Below are 20,925 nucleotides of genomic sequence, written 5' to 3' on the forward strand. Positions count from 1 at the left end.
ATCTGTGGACATTATCATCCACACAAATCAATTAAGTATCTTCTTGGCTAACATCATCATTATTTCAGTTACAGGAGCTTAATTAGAACAAGAAGTAAATGCGTTTGACACACTAAGTTTTTGATCCCTAAAGTTGTCGAAAGAAAGAAGGCAAGCTTATAAAGAAGGCCTGAGCCTCATCGGGCTGCTCATTGACCTAGGTTTGAGCAGGGGTGCCGGTAATTCTCAGACTGGGGCGGCAGTTATGCAGAGGACAGGTGGCCAAGGATGCAGGGAGCACAGAGAAGGGTGGTAAGGCCCAGGGCTGACTCCTCCAGGGACATCATTGTGCTGTTATGAATTCCCACAATATCAGACACTAGAATTTAAAGGTAAGTAGAAGAATACATTTCAAAGCTGAACATAGTGCTTTTGGCAGTAAACCTCTTTAAAAATTATCTGTAACTCGATTTCTCCATTAGCACACTTAATAAAGAGTTGGCTTTGTCTAGTGGTGAAATGTGCTTTCTTTTTTTCAAGCCTATAAAAGCTCTATATTTTAACTGTGGTGACATTTATTTTTAAAAGCTCCCGGGTTCATTCTTACCGAGGGTTCCTTGCCAGAAAATTGAGGCACGGGGCATTGGGCCACTGTCTGCCATTCTGCATAGCGGTCTCTACAGAAGGTGATGTTGTGCAGAGAGAGACTGTCTTGGGTTTGGCCTCGAACAATCCGACTTGTTATTTAAGAAAAGCAAAACAAAACAAAAAACCAAAAACGTCAAACTGATTTTGAGCAGTCTTGTTCTCCCACAGATATACATTCTACAGTGAGCTCTGAAATACCACTTCCAGTTCTTGAAACTCGGGCTGTCATTCATTTCCCCCAGCTTCTTTAAAAATAAGCATTTAAGAAGCTTCGAGTAACTTTGAAGATCCCAGAAAAGAAGTGCCCCTCTGTGGTATCCTGTGTTAAATTGAAAGTGTCTATATTAGAGAATTCATAATGAAGGGAAATTGTTTGAACACATCCTTTTGTAGACTGTTGAATTTAATTAGGTTTCATCTTGTCCTGATTGCTGATTTGGGCTAATTGGCTAACTTTGTACTATTTGGTTCTTTTGCAGATTTATTTAACTTCTACCCTCCTTGGGTTGTTTCTGAGTGCTTAGAAGTCTTCAAGTGAAGAAGTCAAAAGAAGTGCCCGGAATAATGGTATTTTTTCCCCTAGTGACCACCAGCAAGCCAGTGTTTGACTCGGTCAAAACAGGTCACAATGGAGTGTGTCTTCAAGACGGTATTGATACATTTAGGAATGGAAAGAGAAGGCAGTCTTAATGAACTGAGCACTGGACGAAGAGTCCTATAATCCTGCTATATGATATTTGCCATGAGTGCACTCCTGACTGACCTTTGACAAGGAGCTTTGGTGCAAGCTCCTAGGGTTCCTCCTTGGTGCACAGACAGCAAAGCCCAAGACGTCAAGGTCAGGGAATCTGGGAATTGTTCAGTTCCTAGATGTTTGTGAATAAAATGCATTGATCTGTTTTGAGAAACATGCTACTCTAGACTGAGAAACCTTAGCATCACACAGACTTATGTCCTGGACAGCCTGTGGAGTGGCGTGGCCCCTGTCATATCACAGGGCATGGGGGGAGGGAGCAGTAATACATCCTTGGAAACAGCCTGGTGTCAGCTAGAACTGACATCTTGGCCTTTGTCCCAGTCTGTTTTATGGAAGCCATCCAAACTTGATAACATCCCTCTGAGTTAGATGAGAAAAACTATCTGTAAATCTCCAATGTACAAATGTTGCCCAGACATAGGCAGGGTGAATAGTAAGTGAGAGTCAGAGGAAGGATTGCAGACACTTAAACACTTTCATTCCCAGGCTGTAGGCAGCATTCCCCACAGTGTCTCAAAGAAGCCTCATGTCATTCCGCAAATGCTGTATCTTTTAAAAATTTTAAACTTTTGAAATGTCTTCCTTTATGCCATCCCATAATAGGAAGATTAGTGGGCCTTAACACATTCCAATAATCCTACTTTCACTTGGCACTTTGTGTAGATTTGCAAATTGCTTTCGCTGTAAACAGTAGCTGTAGAATACTTCACACTGAGAAGATTAAATGAGGCCCTTATCCTAAAATAAGCTTTTCAACTAGGTTAAAATGACTAAAAAACTTCATCTTATGAGATGTTATTTGGATATCAAAAATATCTCCAATGAAAAACACTGCCCATTGAAATTCTCTTGTGCTTCTACAATGCACCAGGGTGTCGATGCGGGGGACGTATGTTTAGGGGGGTAAGCACATTATGTCTGTGAATAGGGCTTCTAGACTCCCCTGGTTATAGATAGCCTCATGAATGTGCTTCAGGGGTTAACAACCCCGGCGTTGGGGGCAGAATCAGCAGTAGAAAGGGAGGACTGATAGTCTCTGAGTTGGAACACACTAGGACTATACACCATCCACCTTGCCCCCCTCAAGTACAAAAAGGAATGTTGAGATTTCCACATTCAGAAAAGCCAGTCCCAGAGACCTCTAGCTGAAAGAGAATGGAAACCCTCTAGCCAGGCAGCAGAGTACGGGTGAACGTGCACTGACCCGGTTACTAAGGCTCAGCAGAGGCACAGGCGGTCTTTTAGGGTAAAATGCACCCTCAGGGGCACTTCTTCCTTGGAAGATGTGTTTCTGTCCACCAGCTGAGGGACCATGGGAGAAGTCTTAGGCACAGGCAGTGGCAGCGGCAGACCAGCCACCCCCATCCAGAAGTAGGGGGCTGAGAAGGTGAGGAGGGAGACTGGAGGGGCTGTTGACTTGTGGAGGGGCAAATCCCAAACAGTTGTCTGTGGGCCCTACATGGGATCCAGAGTCACCAAGGCATGTGTGACTTCCTAGGCCATGCCACTCTGCAGCTATGCGCTTGCTCTTCCAGGTCCGTGCAGAGATGGAGGCCACCTCCGGGACAGGACCCTCTGCACTCAGCAGCGGCAATGGTGGGAGAATGAGGGGCGGAAGAGGGTATTCTGCGGTGCAGGAACAGAGGAGTTGCTGCTGGCCAGCCAAAAAGGGCGTTAGCAACATTGCTGGCCACATTCTTGCTGGTGTTGAGGAAGGTTTAATTCATAAAACGGAAGACTTGTTCTTCCAGGGCTTGCTAAATCAGAGTAAAGGTTTGATAGTCCAAAGACTGGTGTCCTAGATCTGACTCTGCCGTTTATTCATCATGGGACCTTGAGGGCATCACTTAACCCTCAGAACACCTTTTTCCTCTTTATGAAATGGGGACAACAGCACCTTCTCTACATGACAGGACTGTTGTGAGGGTCAAGTTGATAATGTATATGAATGTGCTTTGAAAATTGTAAAATGGAAAAAAAGGCAATCAGTTTTTGAAATAATGAAAAGGGACAAGCTAGTTCACAGATAGCAATTGATTCATTAGTCCAGAGCCATTTATTAATATTTAAAGTATTGAAAAGCATTATATTTGAGGGTGAACACATCAGGGGCTATGCTAGCTTTCTGATGAAGAGATGAACCATATCAGGCAGGTGTTGAATGCCATAACAGTGTTTTAAGGGATGTCTGAGCAAAATGGAGTCCTAGAGGTCAAATGGGGAAACTGAGGCCCAGAGGACCTGAAGGACTTACTCTGATAACTGGTGTCAGAGCTGGATCTGGACCCCACACCAGACTGCCCATGCCACACATTGTCCCTGCCCGAACACCGGGTTTCCTAGTTGATGGTTTTGGTTAAGCAGAAGTGAAATCTTGGTGTCAAAAATATATATCCTGAGTAATCTCACATAAATTGGATTGCAGAACAGGTACTGAATGAAACACAGATCTACTGTCATCCTGCATTCATTAGGATTCCTGAATTTTATAAACATGCCAAGACTCACTAACAAAGTCAGCGAGGAAAAATAAATATAATACTTCACCATCTATGTAGCTTATTTTCAGTGTTACTGAAAAAGAATTTGCCACAGTCAATGTGCTTTTCACACATTGTACGAGTCCTTTAGTCATCACACGCCGGACTCCTTCGTCTAAAGGACTTTTTCTAAGATTATTTTGGGACTCTCAGAGATAAAATCCTTGCGGAGGAGCACAGTGTGGACTTACCCCATCCCATGGATGGCCAGGCTGAGAAAGAAGATGATGAAAACATGGTGCGTGTACCAGAACAACTCATAGGAGGCCTGTCTGATGAACTCGGTTGACGAGGTCATGATCAAGACTAAAGCCAGAGAGATCACCAGGCCGGTGACGCCCGCTATTGTCCTTAGCAATTCAGTGGTTGTGTTCTAAAAAAAAAAAAAAAAAGAAACAAACAAACAAAAAACACCGTGACATTAAATATCCTGGCATATATATATATATATATATATTTTTTTTCATTTTCAGGACCAGTACTTGAGATTTCAAGCAGGGAGCCATTCACAGTGTTTCACTCAGAAGCATGTTAGCCTCAGCGAGGATGCAGGTGCAACTCAAGAAGTGAGCTTCCTCTTCCTGCCCCTTCCCACCAGCTTACGGTGGTTACTTGCTTTGCTAAAATTTCATAAAATACCATTTCATCAATCGCATTTTTTTATTTGTGTAAATCATTTTACATCAAAGTTATTATACTGGGAAAAAACCCTGCATAAATAAATTAAAAAAAAAAAAAGCTGGGCATGGTGGCTTGAGCCTATCTATAGTCTCAGCTACTCAGTAGGCTGAGATGGGAGGATCACTTGATCCCAGGAGTGTGAGGCTGCAATGAGCCGTGATGCTGCCTCTGCATTCCATTCTGGGAGACAGAGTGAGACCCTGTGTCTAAAACAACAACAACAATAACAAAATGGGAAAAAAGAGAAAAAAAAAGACAACAAAGTTATTATGTTGAATTGAAATTAGGGCAGCATGAAAAGAGCATTTTAAGATAAAATATTGCAAAATAAATCTGAGTTTTAAGTTTTTTTTTTTTTTTTTTTTTTTTTGAGACGGAGTCTTGCTCTGTCGCCCAGGCTGGAGTGCAGTGGCGCGATCTCGGCTCACTGCAAGCTCTGCCTCCCGGGTTCACGCCATTCTCCTGCCTCAGCCTCTCCGAGTAGCTGGGACTACAGGCGCCCGCCACCACGCCCGGCTAATTTGAGTTTTAAGTTTTTCATCTTTAAAATAACTATGTGGATCACCATGCTTAACTGCATTTTAACATTAATAAACACATTTTTTTGAGAGGTCCCTTGGGGCGTTCCTAATAAAGCAGCTGCACACTCAGTTCCCCTGGTAGTTGTTCCTTGCTCTTGCTTTTTAATTGGAAAGACCATGACTTGCATTTCTTTCACGCCATCTCCGGGGGCCTGGAATAAGGCTTGGTGAATCCTAGGTGATCAATAAAGGTGCAGCTATTCTTATCTGGTGGACACCGCTAAACGGCCAGAATTCTGACCTGTGAGTGCAAGGGACAGTAAAATAGCCTTTTAGAATATGCATCACACAGCAGTTTATTTTCATTGTGAGTTTCCCATGTTCTTGCCAAGTCATTAGTATTCATACATTGTGTTACTATCGTTGAGACGGCCACGAGCTCAATAAACTCACTATATCTTTTGTCAGTGAAATCTCATTAATTTGGGCGGCTTTGAGATCTGGAGGTAATTTGGACAGGGACTTCTTCATTGTTTATTTTTTCTTCATAGAGCAAAGAGTGGAAATAAAATTGAAAGGGGTATGTCTCAAACATTTAAAATATTTTCTTTTCAAGTACATTCAGGCATTTTAGAAATCCATTTACATCATATGATGTGCTAATTTCACATCATTCTTTCTTGCCTATTAAGGCAAATCGCCATGTCTCTGTTCTTGCAACACATTTATAGACTGGTTAGAGTGGCAATTTATCCTCCAAAACAATCCCACTGCATCTCTAAAAATGCTCTATAATGTACACTCTGTGTTATTGATACTCATCTCTCTCCAAATACCCTAAACTAGAGGGTTTCCTGAGCTTAATTAGTACTTACATAGTATATTGCTTCTAAAATTTTGAAATTACTGCATTGGAAGTAGCTTAATTATTTTGCTAGTGAAATATATAATCACATTGCTTGAAAAGTATTTTTAATAAATACTATTTATTATATAGACTATGCAAAATGTTGAGATTTATTCTTGAGTGTGTGTAGCAATGGATTTTCCAGCGTCTTAGTGGGGAAAAACAGTAACCTCAGTAGGTGCCCAGACAAATGCTGTGATTCAATGGACTGACACAAAGGCATCCCCACTCATTTAGGGCAGCTGTCGTTCTGATTCGGAAGTGTGAAATTTTTGCTTCCAATAGCTGTCAGCTAAGAAAAGGTAGCTCAAGCCAGGTGCGGTGGCTCACGCCTGTAATCTCAGCACTTTGGGAGGCCGAGGCGGGCCGACCACGAGGTCAGGAGATCAAGACCATCCTGGCTAACAGGGTGAAACCCCGTCTCTACTAAAAATAACAAAAAATTAGCTGGGCGTGGTGGCAGGCACCTGTAGTCCCAGCTACTTGGGAGGCTGAGGCAGGAGAATGGCATGAACCCGGGAGGCGGAGCTTGCAGTGAGCCGAGATCGCACCACTGCACTCCAGCCCAGGCAACAGAGCGAGACTCCGTCTCAAAAAAAATAAATAAATAAAAATAAAAAATAAAAGAAAAGGTAGCTCAACTAAACCTGATCAATGGCCTGATACTGAAAATCATCTTAGGCTAATTAGGGGACATGACAGGGAACAAGTGTCCCAAAACCAGATTTTGAGTTTTTGTTCTTTAAATAAGGCTGCATGGGGAAATAGTCACTTAAAGAGATGGCCTGGATAAGAATGGAGGGATTTTCACTGCTGAAGTGTATTACCTTAGGGCTTTTCTTGGGCAATAAAGATATTTTTAGTTTGGTCAACGTGCTGCACACATATGCCAATATGGTGGTACATGGAAAAAAAATTGAGATCATCCACAAAGAAAGAGGTAGGGGTGAATTAAGGGAGACGACTGTCTTCATCTCAGAACATAAATTGCTGTGGTGACATTTTTGGTTTTCTTTCTGTTCCCCATGGCTGCTGACAGTCTGTGCACACAGGTAATTAGCATTAATGATGTCACTGGCCATGCAGCTCTCATTATGAAATTAGCGGCTTTGCCCAGCATCTGATTTGGCAAAGCAGCTATTCACATATGTGCCAATGTATGAGGCATTCGGAGAAGAGATCCGGAAAACAATCTGCAGATTGAAAATGAAGACATCCAATTTATAATCTCTGTGTTTAGATGGCACTTCACCTTCTTTACGAGTCTAACGTCAGTGAAAAATATCTAATCATGAACTGCTTTTAAAATGTTAAATTTTAAAATATTAGGAATTTAACAGGTTACTGCATTTCTAGTGTGTGTGTGTGTGTGTATATATATATATATATACACACATAGATATATATATATACATAGATATATATATATATACATAGATATATATATAAATTAATTAGGTGACATATCTTTTTCTCCTTGCTCATAACTTCCCAGCAACATTAATGATAAGAAAATAACTTTCTAGAAAATGTGAAATTAAAAACAAATTCACATGTAAATTCATTCTCCAGCTCTTTTATTAAAAGCTTTTCAATATAGCGTTCCTGATTAGAGGACTGGAAAAGGACAGATTTTTCAGGGGAGAAGCTTGTTAGCATGCAGGAACTCACTGTGGGGAAGGTCCGGACAGGGTTGAGGTAGCTCTCATTAGGAGCGTTGCCCAGCTTGGAAAGTGCAGCCGGAAGTCCCTGGGTCTCCTCGGACTGGCTCCAGTGGTAGCGTTCCAGGTTGAAGAAATGCGCCACGCTGTGGATGGCTAGGACGAGGAGACGACACCAAACATGCACCCTGTGGCTTGCTTTCTCCCTAGTTACTAAAAAATGCAATGTCTCTGTGCTCAAGTTTCTCTGTTCTGGTTTTTGTAATCCCCAAGGAAAAGTGATTTATTTACACATCTTTCCCAGTGCTTTGAGTGGAGTGGATTGAATACTTCCAAAGATACTGTACAGAAATCTCCACATTTATTTAAGTTATATTAATAAATAAATAAATCTCAGTTCATCATAATTTAAAGTGTATAGTTATCATGGAAGTGGAATAAATGTTATGATAGCTCAGCGTAATTATATATGATATAATTCTAAAAGAAATAATTATATATCACTTCTTAAGAAATCGGAAAGCATTATTCTAGAATACTGTACACTATACATGCTGATATGTATGTATATGATGTAAATGATAAATGCCAGGAGAGATATTGTTTTTGTTCTCTTTCAGACACTGTATTTTCTGTTTATTCCTTTACACATTTTAGTATACAGTAGTCTCCCCAGTCTGAAGTTTCACTTTCCCCGGTTTCAGTTACCTGAGGTGAACCACAGTCAGAAAATATCGAATGGAAAATTCCAGGAATAAGCAATTCGTGTTTTACACTGCATGCCATTCTGAGTAGCATGATGAAATCTCATGCCATCCCGCTCTGTCCCACCTGGGATGTGAATCATCCCTTTGTCCAGCATATCCAGTAGCCCTCTTGGTTATCAGATCAACTGTCACGGTATCCCAGTGTTTGTGTGTGAGTCATCCTTATTTTACTTAAAAATGGCCTCCAAGTGGAAAAGTAGTGATGCTGGCAATTCGGCTACGCCAAAGAGAAGCCATCAAGTGCTTCCTTTGAGTGAAAAGGGGGAAGTTCTCTACTTAATAAGGAAAGGAAAAAAACTGCATGTGGAAGTTGCTAAGATCTACGGTAAAAACAAATCTTCTATGTGAAATTGTGAAGAAGAAAAAAGACATTTGTGCTAGTTTCGCTATCACACCTCAAACTGCAAAAGTTACAGCCACAATGCATGATAAGTGCTTATTTATGATGAAAAAAGCTTTTCATTTGTGGGTGGAAGACCTGAAACGGAACATGTTCCGATGGATGGCAGTCGGGGTCAGTACTATCCACTGTTTCAGGCATCTGCTGTGGGTCTTGGAATGTATACCCCGCAGACAAGGAGGGACTACTCTATATGTATATATACCCCTGCACATACACATTCGCACATAAATTTGCATGTGTTATTCCTGGTGGATTGAAATAAGCCATTATTTATGGAACTAAACATACCTTCTGTATATTCTTAAGAAGTAAATGGAGCTTTCTAATTCTGGGACTTGGTGATGTCTAAATTCTAAATGAAGAGAACAAGCTTAAGAACACAGCATCGTCTGGCCTGAGGATTCTGTGTCTGATGCTGCTCTTTCCAAATCTTTTGGGAAGCCAGCAGTCACAGCTAGACAACGACATACTGATGCTTTTCCTGCAAATAAAACTCCCTCTGGGTGGCCGGTTGATAACTGCCATTGGGATCAGATTCGTGTGTGAATGAGAATTCATTGCCCAGGGTATAGATAATTTCCCAGTTGATACTTTCTTTTCTTCTGCACCCACAGTGAGAAGTAGCAGGGCCTATGACTATCATACAGTATATACAGGTTGTGAGTGAGTTATGGGATCCTCCGTGGCTGTACATTGTGGGTTGAGGTGTGGAAGAAGATATTATGGGGAAAAAGAAAACAGCAAGAACTTCTGAGAATATTCGTGTCATTTTGGTCCCTGTGGTCCTAGGAGCAGATTTATTTAGAAATGCTATCTTCTATGCAACCTCTTTTCTTTGTTACCTGAGTTCCTGCTATCACTCCCTTTTCTGATTTGCAAAATTTTCTACTCATGCCTTACAACTCACTTCAAAAGTTGACTTCTATCACACATTCTTCAATTTCACCAGCACAAATGATAACATGACCATAGCATTTCTCAGATATTACTGTTGCAGTATCTATTTATCCCTGTACCCCCTGATGAACTTTGACTTCTCAAGGATGGACTTTATTCATCCTTGAAACCTCAGCACCAGTTTGTATTTGACAATTATTTGCTTAGTGACAATGGGATTAAAGAAAGGTAGAAGAGGTAATGAAAGGGTTGGAAAATCAATCTATAAAAACAACCTTGTTGGAGTAGTGTTTTCTCTGCTGATATATACATATATATGTGCGATATATAATATATTGCAGATTTTTCTTTAGCTTTTAAGTTGAAAATCAAGTCAAATATACTTCAGGTTGAGGCTCACCCAAGAAAACAAGGCACGTGATAGTGTTTCTGCATCATGATGTTTACTGCCTCCTTATGGCTTCAGAGAGCTTAGCACCCACGAGGTACGATATTTCCTCCCGAGGTGCTTTGTCAACATATGCAGCCATGTCTATGAAGGGGCTGCCTTGTTTAGCCTCAGCATCCACAAAGCTGGAAAGGCTTATCTAGCAGGAGTCCTTTCCAATATGCTACATGCAAAATGGAAACTATTTGCTAAATTGAACACAAACATTGTCCAATATTCCTAATTGCTGTTTTCTGATAATTATCTCTAAGTGTTTAAAAAGCAGGTAGTGCATCTCATAGCAAACATATTGAATGTTTACTATACAACAGACACTGTTGTAAATGCTGTAGGCATATTATCTGATTTAACCCTCCTCAGGTATCAACCTTCTTCTCATTTCACAGACCAGTATTCAAAGAGTTAAGGAATTTGTTGTTGATTCGTGATGAAAGTGGTTTAGTGGTTTGCGTGACTTGGTGCCCCATCTTTTGACCATCAAGCTGCATTGCTTTGTTTGACTAATGAGAAATTATCATACCTGATTTTTAATTGAAAACTAGTTTTTTCTATGGGCTTAGATAAAACTCTCAATGGTTTACCTGGTGTCTTTAATCTAGAGTCCAACCGTTTCTAAGGCTTCTGGCTGATTACAACATTTGGAGTCCTCATTGTAGGTTGGTGTGAATGTTCCTTTTATATTCTTCCCCTTGACCCTCACTCCTCTCCTCCTAGCTTTCTTTAATTCTGTCTCCATAGACTAGGGCGCTCCAGACAGGGAGTGAAGCTGTTCCCAATTTACAGAAATACAAACTGAGCTTCGGACCAAGTTAACTGATGTGTTTACCATTGCATAATCCATATGTGATAGTCAGAAAGAGAAGGCAGGATAAGTTTTTTATATTTTATAACTTTTTTTTTTGCAGGATAAGTTTTTTATATTTTATAACTTTTTTTTTTTTTTTTTGAGACAGAGTCTCACTCTGTCACCCAGGCCAGAGTGCAATGGCATGATCTCAGCTAACTGCAAACTCTGCCTCTCGGATTCAAGCAATTCTCCTGCCTCAGCCTCTGAGTAGCTGGGATTACAGGCATGCGCCACCATGCCCAGCTAATTTTTAGTAGAGATGGGGTTTCATCATGCTGCCCAGGCTGGTCTCAAACTCCTGAGCTCAGGCAATCTGCCTTCCTTGGCCTCCCAAAGTGCTGGGATTACAGGCGTGAGCCACCACCCCTTGCCTTATATTTTATAATGTTCTTCTCCCCTGTAATAAGTTGTTGATTGCAATTTGTTTTCTGTTAGATTGATTTCCACATGAGAATTTGACACTGTTAAACTAAATTTAAGTATGTCGATTGAATGAACAAAGATATTCAACTATTTATTTATTCTTATTGCCAGGTCTCCCGTAAGAGAGCTGAAGAAACTAATGAAGGAGTACAAGAAAGCCCCAGATGGTTTTCAAGAGGCAGCTTCTGAGGGAATGTGTAAAAACTATTCTCTCCAGTATTTGTCACACACTTTAAAGTTCATGTCTTACATGTTCCCTTGCTCTCGCTACCTCCATTTTGTTTTCTTTCACAAGGTAGAACATACAAAGTGGAATATTTTATTTATTTATCTCAGGCATTCTCAGAGAGAAAACTGCTTATGCCGATTTTGTCTGTCTAAACATTTTATTTTCCTCTTAGATCTGATCCTAATTTTACAGCAATCTTGGCTTGGAACTAAAGATATACCAACCGCTAAATTCAGAATTGTTGTGACTTGATAGACACCAGGGGAGATACTATTTTTGTTCTTTTTTAGACATTATGTTTTCTATTCCTTCCTTTCTACATTTTAGGTTTTTAAAAATATAAGTAGCCATGCTGTTTATGTTACAAGGACAAGGGCTACAGAGATGGGATAAAACAGTGATATGGTTTGATTTCTCTCTCTCTTAGTCATCAATATAATTTCATGTTATTAGATTTGATATTAGTATGTAACAGAAAGAATACCGAAGAGGATACTTCTCAGTCACTTAACTTCTTTCAGCCCCTTTTTTTCCCATCTGTGAAATGGGTAGATTGTACTAAACAAGGTTATCTAAGCCCCCTTCCAGCTGTGTGGCTCCTGTGTCTTTCTCTGAAGTTAACTGGGAACATATTTATCATCTAAAAGGGATTTGTAGACCAATATGGAAGTAATGCAAACATGAAGCTCATGTTTTCATGTTTCCAAAGCCAACTCTGGCTTAAATGGGCTCTTTAGTCTTGCAGTAAATCCAACGCCATTAGCTATGTGGGGGAGCTCCTCCTGGGCCTCTGTGGACTTTCTACAGTACGCACTTCTGTGCCCTTGGAGGACCGCAAGACACATATTCCCATAACCCACTCAATCGTGCCAGGCTAAAAGGTGCTATAGCTGGATCTTTCTATAATTTTGTGTTCTCCCCGAAGTACTTTTAAAGAGCAGCAATTTTGGAAACACTACACATGCGCATTTAATTGGTATGTGAACTTCTGAGTTCAAATAAGGAGCTTTCCATTGAAGAGTGAACAAAAAAAGAGAAAAATCATAAAGGCTACTATTAGAGCCAGTTGCCCTGAAAAAGTTCTTTTACTTTCCTTCTTTCATTTTATTTTTCAGGAGATCAAAGTGAGCATAATTGGGGGGAATCTTGGAAGTGTGGTCTGTCCTTGCTGTCTTTCCGCCTGCCTGTCAGTGATAACAGTCATTTTGGAGTTAGTCACCTCCCAATTAAGCAGCCTTCAGAAACAAGGACCCAGGGACAGATTCTGGCTGTGCTTCTGCAGCCAGAATTTGGCTGCAAACTTTTAAACCTGTGGTCTGATTTCTGTAGAAGGATTCGTTGACTCTGGCACCCTGTGTGTGCCACGCATTTGTAAATCACATTAAATCCTGTCAGGCAGGACTGGGGATGGAGCTTCCCTTAAGCTCCCAGAGCCTCAGGGGGAACCGGTTAGGAGCAATCCTTGAGGGGTCAGGACTGAAGAGTTTGTGCCTTTAGGGCTATTCTCAAGGCTGCGTCTCCAAATCTTTATTTTCTGGGCACCCTTATTCTGTGCTCTCTCCTCTCACCCTGCCCTTGTTATGTTTATTGATGTTTGTAGACTAATTTTAGCAACTCATCAGGAGCTGCACTCGTCTAATTGTTCACTCCTGGAACCTGGCAGAAGCAAGCTGCCGACTCTGCCAGGGAGAGCTGCCTGGGTCACTATTTAGACACCCCTTGATGGAAGCTGGAGCTCAAAGTACTACTTTTCAATTGGAAGGGTCTTCAAGGTCTGCTGTGGACCTGGGACTACAGAAAGATCTGCATTAATAAGAACGAAGAGGCTGTGAAACTATGATTTTTATACCCGTGGGGTTATAGGTCCCTGAAAATGATTTATTAGTGGTTGAAGAATGCTCCGGCAGCTCTTATCACAGGCAGACGACCAGGAAGGCAGGAAGCCAAAAGAAGAGTTCCTGTCACTGCATTTTCCGCGATGTCCTTGATTACAGATACCATTGTTTTGCCTCTTCCCTCCTCCTCCCTTGCCTTCTTCCACCAGTCTCTAATTACATCCTTTAATGATTTGACCAATTAAAGCCTGCAGTTCAGCTTATAGGGGAACGGATGAGAAATTAGAGGTTGGCACGCAAACTTCGATGTGGTCGCACTTTTTCCAAGGTTACACACCTCTATTAAGCCAGCCGGCTATTTGAAATGCAGCATAATGGGCGATGCTAATAAAATAAGCGCAGGGACATTTTCAGCTGCTCCCGAGTGAATCTACCAGAAGAACAAAATGTGAAAAGCAGAGGTGTTTCCATGAAACCAAGGCTTAGCATTTTTTTTTTCCTCCTAAAAGCGCAGTTGCCAGACGCATTTCTTCGTTCATGTGAAATGTAATAATTGCTTTGTCAGGGTTTGGGAGAAGCGAAAAGCTTTCTCCCCAGCCTCCTGCGTTTGCAGGGAGTGGAAACACTGCAGCTCTGCTGGTTGCCATGGAGGAATGGGATGAGGGGCACTTTGCTCTGGGTCGCAGTTCTGACCCTGCTGGGGGAGCCCCAGGAGACATCTGGGAGCCTGGCAAAGCAGTGGGGTTCAGGAGGAAGGGGGCCGGAGAGAACACTTGATTCTCTCCAGGGTTGTGTGAGGGAAAGAGGGAGAAAGGGCACCCTGCTTTCTCTGGTTGCAGCAGAATGTGAATGTATTATCTTGGACAATTGGCATCGTTTGAATCCTTTCCCTCCCCACACTCTGTTCAGCCCACCCCGGACTGCTCATGACTCCCTGAACAACTCATGCACATGTGTCCTGTACCATTCCCAGTGATTCCTTCAACCCCTCCTGCCTGCTGACTGACTCCTACTCATCCTCAGTTTTCACCAAATTTGTTGAGGACCTCTTGTGTGCCAGGGACCAGGGCAGCCAAGATGCCAAAGGCACAGGCTCAGCCCTGGAGGTGATCAGCCTCTGGGGAATGAATTTCACTCTGTGGTAGAAAGTATGACCTTAGACCCCTCAGTGAAGTGGCTGCATTGGGGGAGATGGGCCAGGATATGAGTCCTGGGCATGGCCATGTCTCACCCATTTAGCACCATGAGGAGGGAAGAGCATTTCAGGCAAAGGGAATCCCTGGAGCAAAGGCACAGAATGCTTAGGAACTCCCAGGAGCTGGGTGTGCCCAAGGGGAAAAGCCAAGGGGATGTGGCAGGAGATAAGACTGTGGCGGGGGCACAGGCAGGGGGCACACGCAAGGTCATTGGAGCCCTTGGTCAGGCTAAGGCCTTTGGACTTGATTTTATTTGCAATAGCAGCAAGTGAATAACCCTGTATTCTGCAAATTTCCAACTAACTCTGGTCCTGATAATAATCTGCACATCTCATTGAAATTTTTTTTTTTTTTTGAGACAGAGTTTTGCTCTTATTGCCTAGGCTGGAGTACAATGGGGCATTCTCGGCTCACTGCAACCTCCACCTCCTGGGTTCAGACGATTCTCCTTCCTCAGCCTCCCAAGTAGTTGGGATTACAGGTGTGAACCACCATACCTGGCTAGTTTTTGCATTTTTAGTAGAGACAGGGTTCACCATGTTGGTCAGGCTGGCCTCCAACTCCTGACCTCAGGTGATCCACCCGCCCTGGCCTCCCAAAGTGCTGGGATTACAGGCGTGAGCCACCACGCCTGGCCCTTTTAACTCCACAGAAGAAAGAGCATGAGGAACTTATCAGCTATCACACTACCAATCAGTAGCAGGGGTATAAAATAATTTGGTTACCTGATTTTAGTCAACTGCTGCTTATACTAAATTATACTCCATCCTAAAACAGCCCTTACCACACTAGTTTCAGAAAGTTATAGCTGCTTTCATGGTATCTTTAACATGGGGGATATTCATTATACTTTTCTAATGCATTGGTATTATTGATACATGATTACATATAAAGAAATGTACATGCCCAAAATTTTAAGGAGAAAACTATTTCATAACACACATTTTTATTATTCTTTGCTTTCTTTTCTGTTGTATTTTTTTTTCTTTTTGAGATGGGGTCTCATTGTGTTGCCCAGGCTGGAGCGCAGTGGCACAATTTTAGCTCCCTGCAACCTTCACCTCCTGGGCTCAAGTGATCCTTCCACCAAAGCCTCCCAAGTAGCTGGGACCACAGGCATGCACCACCACGCCCAGCTAATATTTTTTGTATTTTTGGTAGAGACGGGCTTTCACCATATTGCCCAGGCTGGTCTCGAACTTCTGAGCTCAAGCAATTCACCTGCCTCAGCCTCCCAAAGTGCTGGGATTATAGGCATGAACCACCATGCCTGGCCTCTTTTCTGATGTATTTTGATGCTGGCTGTTTTTTCCCCCCTTCTCTCTGTAATATCTTTAAAACTTTCTCTTAGAGTTCAAGTCTGTCTTAAAGCTATCGTATTGTAATAATATTGTTGCCATTTTACTCTGTTATGCAGAAATCAAGCTATTTAAGATTTTAAAGGAAGCCTAGAGATTTCTTGAATTCCTTCTGTGATGAGCCTATCAAGGAGCGATCTGGTCTCTGTTTGGACATCACCCATGATGGGGAATTCAGTATTCTTAGGGGAACTTCATTCTAATTTTAGGTAATTTTCAAGGTCCGGAAAAGAATTCCATTCCTGAGCCAAAATCTGTTTCCCTGAGTCTTTATTCCTTCATGCATTCGCTCATTCATGAAAAGTCATTGGTGCCTACGCATACTCAGCACTATTGTGGGCCTTGGACTACAAAGATGAACGAGCCTTATTTTTTCCCCTTTATCCCTGAGCTGGTTTTCTCTAGGACACGATGTCTTTTTACTCTTATTTCCTAACAAACCACAAAGACCTTTTACAAAGCAGTTCTCGGGTTGGTTTAATCCAGCATTGAAGACAATCAGTGGGAGCATCTTCCCCTCGTGTCTCACTGCACACCCAAAGTTGTGTTAATTGGCACTTGGGCATCGTCTGTCATGTCTTGTTGCTTAATTAAATTCACATTTGTTTTGAGTGTTCCTTTTACTCTGCTTTTTTTTATGCATGAGAGGATAAAAACAAATGAGGAAAACATTTTATAGTTAAATTAGTTTGAGAGAAACAGCCCTGAATCATAACTCTTTATCGCTCAGATAGCCTTTTATTTCAGTGTCTTTGTTTCCCAGCAAAACCACAAGCTGGTTGATGACTGCTCCTCCTCCTTTCTTCCTCATTGGAGTTTACCCTTGGCCTTGGAGGCTAATTTCTAGTGCCTTCCTCTTGAATTAGAAATATAATAATAGCAATACCACTTTATATGCTGATAAAGCTTCATGTCTTTTCAAGACCCTTTTATGTCCATTACCTCAATATGATTCAGAACTTTGCTCACATGATCTTTCTTTTCTTTTTTATCTTTTTTAATGCCCATGATACTATTTGACAGTCATTTTCCTACGACTGTGAATGAGATGTTGAACAGAGGTCAATTTTATTTCCAAAGTGAATTATATTGAATAACAAAGTGTTCCTTTTTCAAGTAAGTATTTATTATTGTATTACTAACAAGCTGAACTATTCACAAATGAAGTTTCACCAACTTTTCTTTGACCAGTTGAGGTCTTGGTAGGGGAAAACTCATAGGTAAGTATAAATTGAAAATGTAAAAACCCATTTGTGTAAGGTTTACAGGGTCAAATAAAGGGCAAAGTTTTCTTTTACCTGAGGGTGAGACTTGGGGAAGGCAGAGTTAAAACAAAACTATGAAGTTAGGCATCAGATATTATAAAATCCACTGAGCAATTAATAAGTACTTACTTGCATTAACAGCTATCCCATAGGCGACCAGTTTGTGAAATTTGAGGTTTTTGTCTAATTGCCTCCTCCATGGTCCTCTGCAGCACTAGAGTAACAAAAAAAAATATGCCTGATTTATGGAAAAATTACAATGAAAACAATGTCATGAAAGTTAAGAGAGTAGGAATCAGGCTTTGCCTCTAAACTGCTTAAAGTGGGGCTATGTGACAAAAAAGTTAATGGCCATTAGCCAAACAGGCAACTCAAAAGGTTATTAGTTGCTTTGCTGAACTCTCAACCCAAAAATGATTGACTTATTAGTTCTCTGGTTATAATTCAAAACTCTTGAATAAGCCTGCCAAAATACAGTCCTCACTCAGCTTCTTTGTTTAAAAATTTAAGGTGATAGCCATCATCTTCATTCATGTGTTTTAGGTAGTCTGCAAATTAGTCCTACATATACAAAGGCAAATATGCATCTATATGTAAATATTCATAAAATCTTGATGATGATTATACAGGTATACGTCGGAGATATTGTGGGTTTGATTTCAGACCACTGCAATAAAGCACATATTGCAATAAAGCAAGTCACACAAAAGTTTTGATTTCCCAGTGCATATAAAAGTTATATTTATACACCCTGTAGTCTATTAAGTGTGCAATAGCATTATGTCTAAAAAAAGTACATGCTTTAATTAAAAAATACTTTATTGCTAAAAAATGCTGACACAGAGACACAAAGTGAGCACATGGTATTGGAAGAAATGGCGCTAGCATACTCGCTCCACACAGGGTTGCCAGAAGTCTTCAATTTGTAAAAACCATAGTATCTGAGAAGTACAATAAGGGGAAGTGCAATAAAATGAGGGATGCCTGCATAATACAGTATTTTACCTGGTAAAATTTTTGAAGGTCTCGTTCCCTGCATGCCATTTTGTTTGACAGGAAGCACAGATAATTTCCTAACACAGTGAAATCAATGTAATTGAGAAATACCCCATTATGTTTGGGAGAGGTTAAAATCTACATACTAAAATCTATGTACTGTGATTATGCTTTTGTAGGTGAGAACCCAGAGAGATGTTTCCTGGTGGTGTTTGTCTCAAAAGCTTATTTGTTTTCTTTCAATCAGAAACAATGATGGTTCCAGCTATTATAATGCTTCCATCTTCATGGGGCAAATATATCAGGAAACTGTTGAGCAATGAGTTGAGTGTCATGTAGGAAATCAATGGCAATAGCCAAAGCCAAATCAGATAGATGTACTGATTACTGTTTTTCTGTCTTAGCCTTTCTGTTATCTCTAACAAAGAAACCCAAGTTTAAACAGAATTACTGAGAATTTCATAATAAAGTACATTTTTTGTTTTCAATGGCACTTACATGAGGAAGTCATAACAGCTGAGACTATTTCAAATATTTTAGTACTTACAATACTTGCTCCTCTTATGAATGAAATAAGGTTTCGACTGATAGGTATTAGAATTAGCATGCAGTTAAAATTCAGGCACAGTGCGGATGCTCGTGCCCAAGCCAGTGTTGACTGTCCACATGTAAAGACATAAAAAAGAGATTCAGGGAAAACAAGGATCCAGGGAAAATAAAATGCATTTTGTTTTCTGAAAAAATAATGTTTAACCATAAACTGTACTTACACCCAAAATAACTCGTGTGTAATGGAAAGACTCCTCCTCTTCATACCAGTAGAACGTGTCAATAAACAGATAAAAATTTATTCCCAGCCATGAGAGCTAGAGTAGAAAGGAAAGAGAACCAATGAATACTACCTTCAAGCTTTTTCTCTATTCAAAATCACTTGGGGTTCTTCTTTTAAAGTGGAATGAAAAGCTTCTCAATATTAATCAGAATTACTCCACATATTTATTTCTCATAGATTAGTTTTTAATAGGATTATAATGGTAATACATTATTACCTTTATTAAAAAGATTTTAAACACATATGAGTCAACTTTAAGTGATTTAATGAAACTACAAAACCTTCTCAATCAACGTTGCTTGACAATGATGTCAAGAAAGAGGAAATCTTTAAAAACAACTCCGAGAGTTCTCTAGAAAAATTCCAATTTCATAGTCTAATTCAGACTTCATTTGATTTAGAGAAACACTCATACATTATGCAAAAACAAACTACTTGACTTTAAAAATAATTAAAAATGAGCTCAATCGGAAAACAACTTTGCATGGTTCTATAAAGGGAAATTAAATATATCTACTGAATGTTTTCTAACAAGTTTTAGTCTTTTAACTAGAGTAATACTTCAAGCTATTTAGCGTTCCTATACAAGTTTTCCTAAAAATCAAAGACTACTCAATCTATATATTTAAAGTTGAATAACAAAAATGATACTTACTACTAATATGGTGGAGAGACCCTCATTCAAAATCCAGCACCCCATCATGATACTTGTTGCTCTTTGGCTGTCAGCAAATTTCTTTTCCCTCACCTGTGTCTGGATGTCGGGTCCTTAGTAAGGGCTTCCCTAGTAAATTATTTTGTCTTTTTGTCATAGGAAGCACCTACAGGGAGCAGCTCTCGAGGAATTTCTAATTAAGGACTTCTTGCCAAGGGCACACATCACCACACTGACATGCCTCATGACCTGGGTAAATACAAGGCAAGTCTCTGTCTAATGATTCCTTTCTTCAGAGATTTTATAAGAAAAGAAAGCTGGTTTTATTAAATTGTCCTCATGTACTTTATACTCATTCATTTTCTACATGATTGCCGTCAAGATGATAATAAGTCTTGATGTAAATTTGAGAAATAACCTAAGTGCTGAAGGCTGCATATAGCAAAGCTCTTTCTCTATTTGTTATTTTTTCCACTTTTTTTTTTTTTTTTTTTTTGAGACAGAGTCTTGCTGTTTCACCCAGGCTGGAGTGAAGTGGTACGATCTGGGCTCACTGCAACCTCTGCCCCCTGGGTTTAAGGGATTCTCCTGCCTCAGCCTCCTGGGTAGTTGGGATTACAGGCGTGCACCATCACTCCTGGCTAATTTTTGAATTTTTAGTAGTAACAGGGTTTTGCCATGTTGGCCAGGCTGGTCTCAAACTCCTGACCTCAGGTGCTCCACCTGCCTTGACCTCCCAAAGTGCTGGGATTACAGGCGTGAGCCACCGTGACCAGCCATATTTTTTCCACTTCTTTAATTCCTTTTCCCCTCTTTCAAAAAATCTCTCTATAGAAGACAAAGAGTGTGGGCTAAATGAATATGAATTAAACCGTCTTTCAGAAGATGGTGAAAAGAGATTCTAAAAAACATCAGATAGAAAACTCTCATATAAATCTAAAAGTGTGACTATAAAAAATGAACTTTTTTGTGGGACTGATGTAATACGTGTCATTAATCACACTTGGTGCACCCATGCGGCAAGTGCAAATATCCTTTCATACTCCAGTCACCCCAGGAGCGGCTGCACGGGAGCCTCGT

The 20,925-nt window shown here is 40.6% G+C and overlaps 1 protein-coding gene across 1 annotated transcript in view; it reads right to left on the reverse strand.

Moving 5' to 3' along the window:
- The window catches only part of NOX3 (NADPH oxidase 3), a 61,114-nt gene extending 41,182 nt beyond the window's left edge, over positions 1–19,932 (reverse strand). Inside the window, exons 1-7 of the mRNA XM_032161111.2 lie at positions 19,846–19,932; positions 19,129–19,224; positions 18,906–19,016; positions 17,492–17,576; positions 7,705–7,850; positions 4,116–4,297; positions 587–716 (exon numbers count right to left, since the gene is read on the reverse strand). Coding sequence (XP_032017002.1) covers positions 587–716; positions 4,116–4,297; positions 7,705–7,850; positions 17,492–17,576; positions 18,906–19,016; positions 19,129–19,224; positions 19,846–19,893 — 798 coding nt within the window. The 5' untranslated portion in view covers positions 19,894–19,932. The remainder of the gene's footprint in view (positions 1–586; positions 717–4,115; positions 4,298–7,704; positions 7,851–17,491; positions 17,577–18,905; positions 19,017–19,128; positions 19,225–19,845) is intronic.
- Between the last annotated feature and the right edge of the window lie 993 nt (positions 19,933–20,925).

Source organism: Hylobates moloch, unplaced genomic scaffold (genome assembly GCF_009828535.3).
Source record: "Hylobates moloch isolate HMO894 unplaced genomic scaffold, HMol_V3 SCAFFOLD_2, whole genome shotgun sequence".
NCBI classification, from domain to species: Eukaryota; Metazoa; Chordata; class Mammalia; order Primates; family Hylobatidae; genus Hylobates; species Hylobates moloch.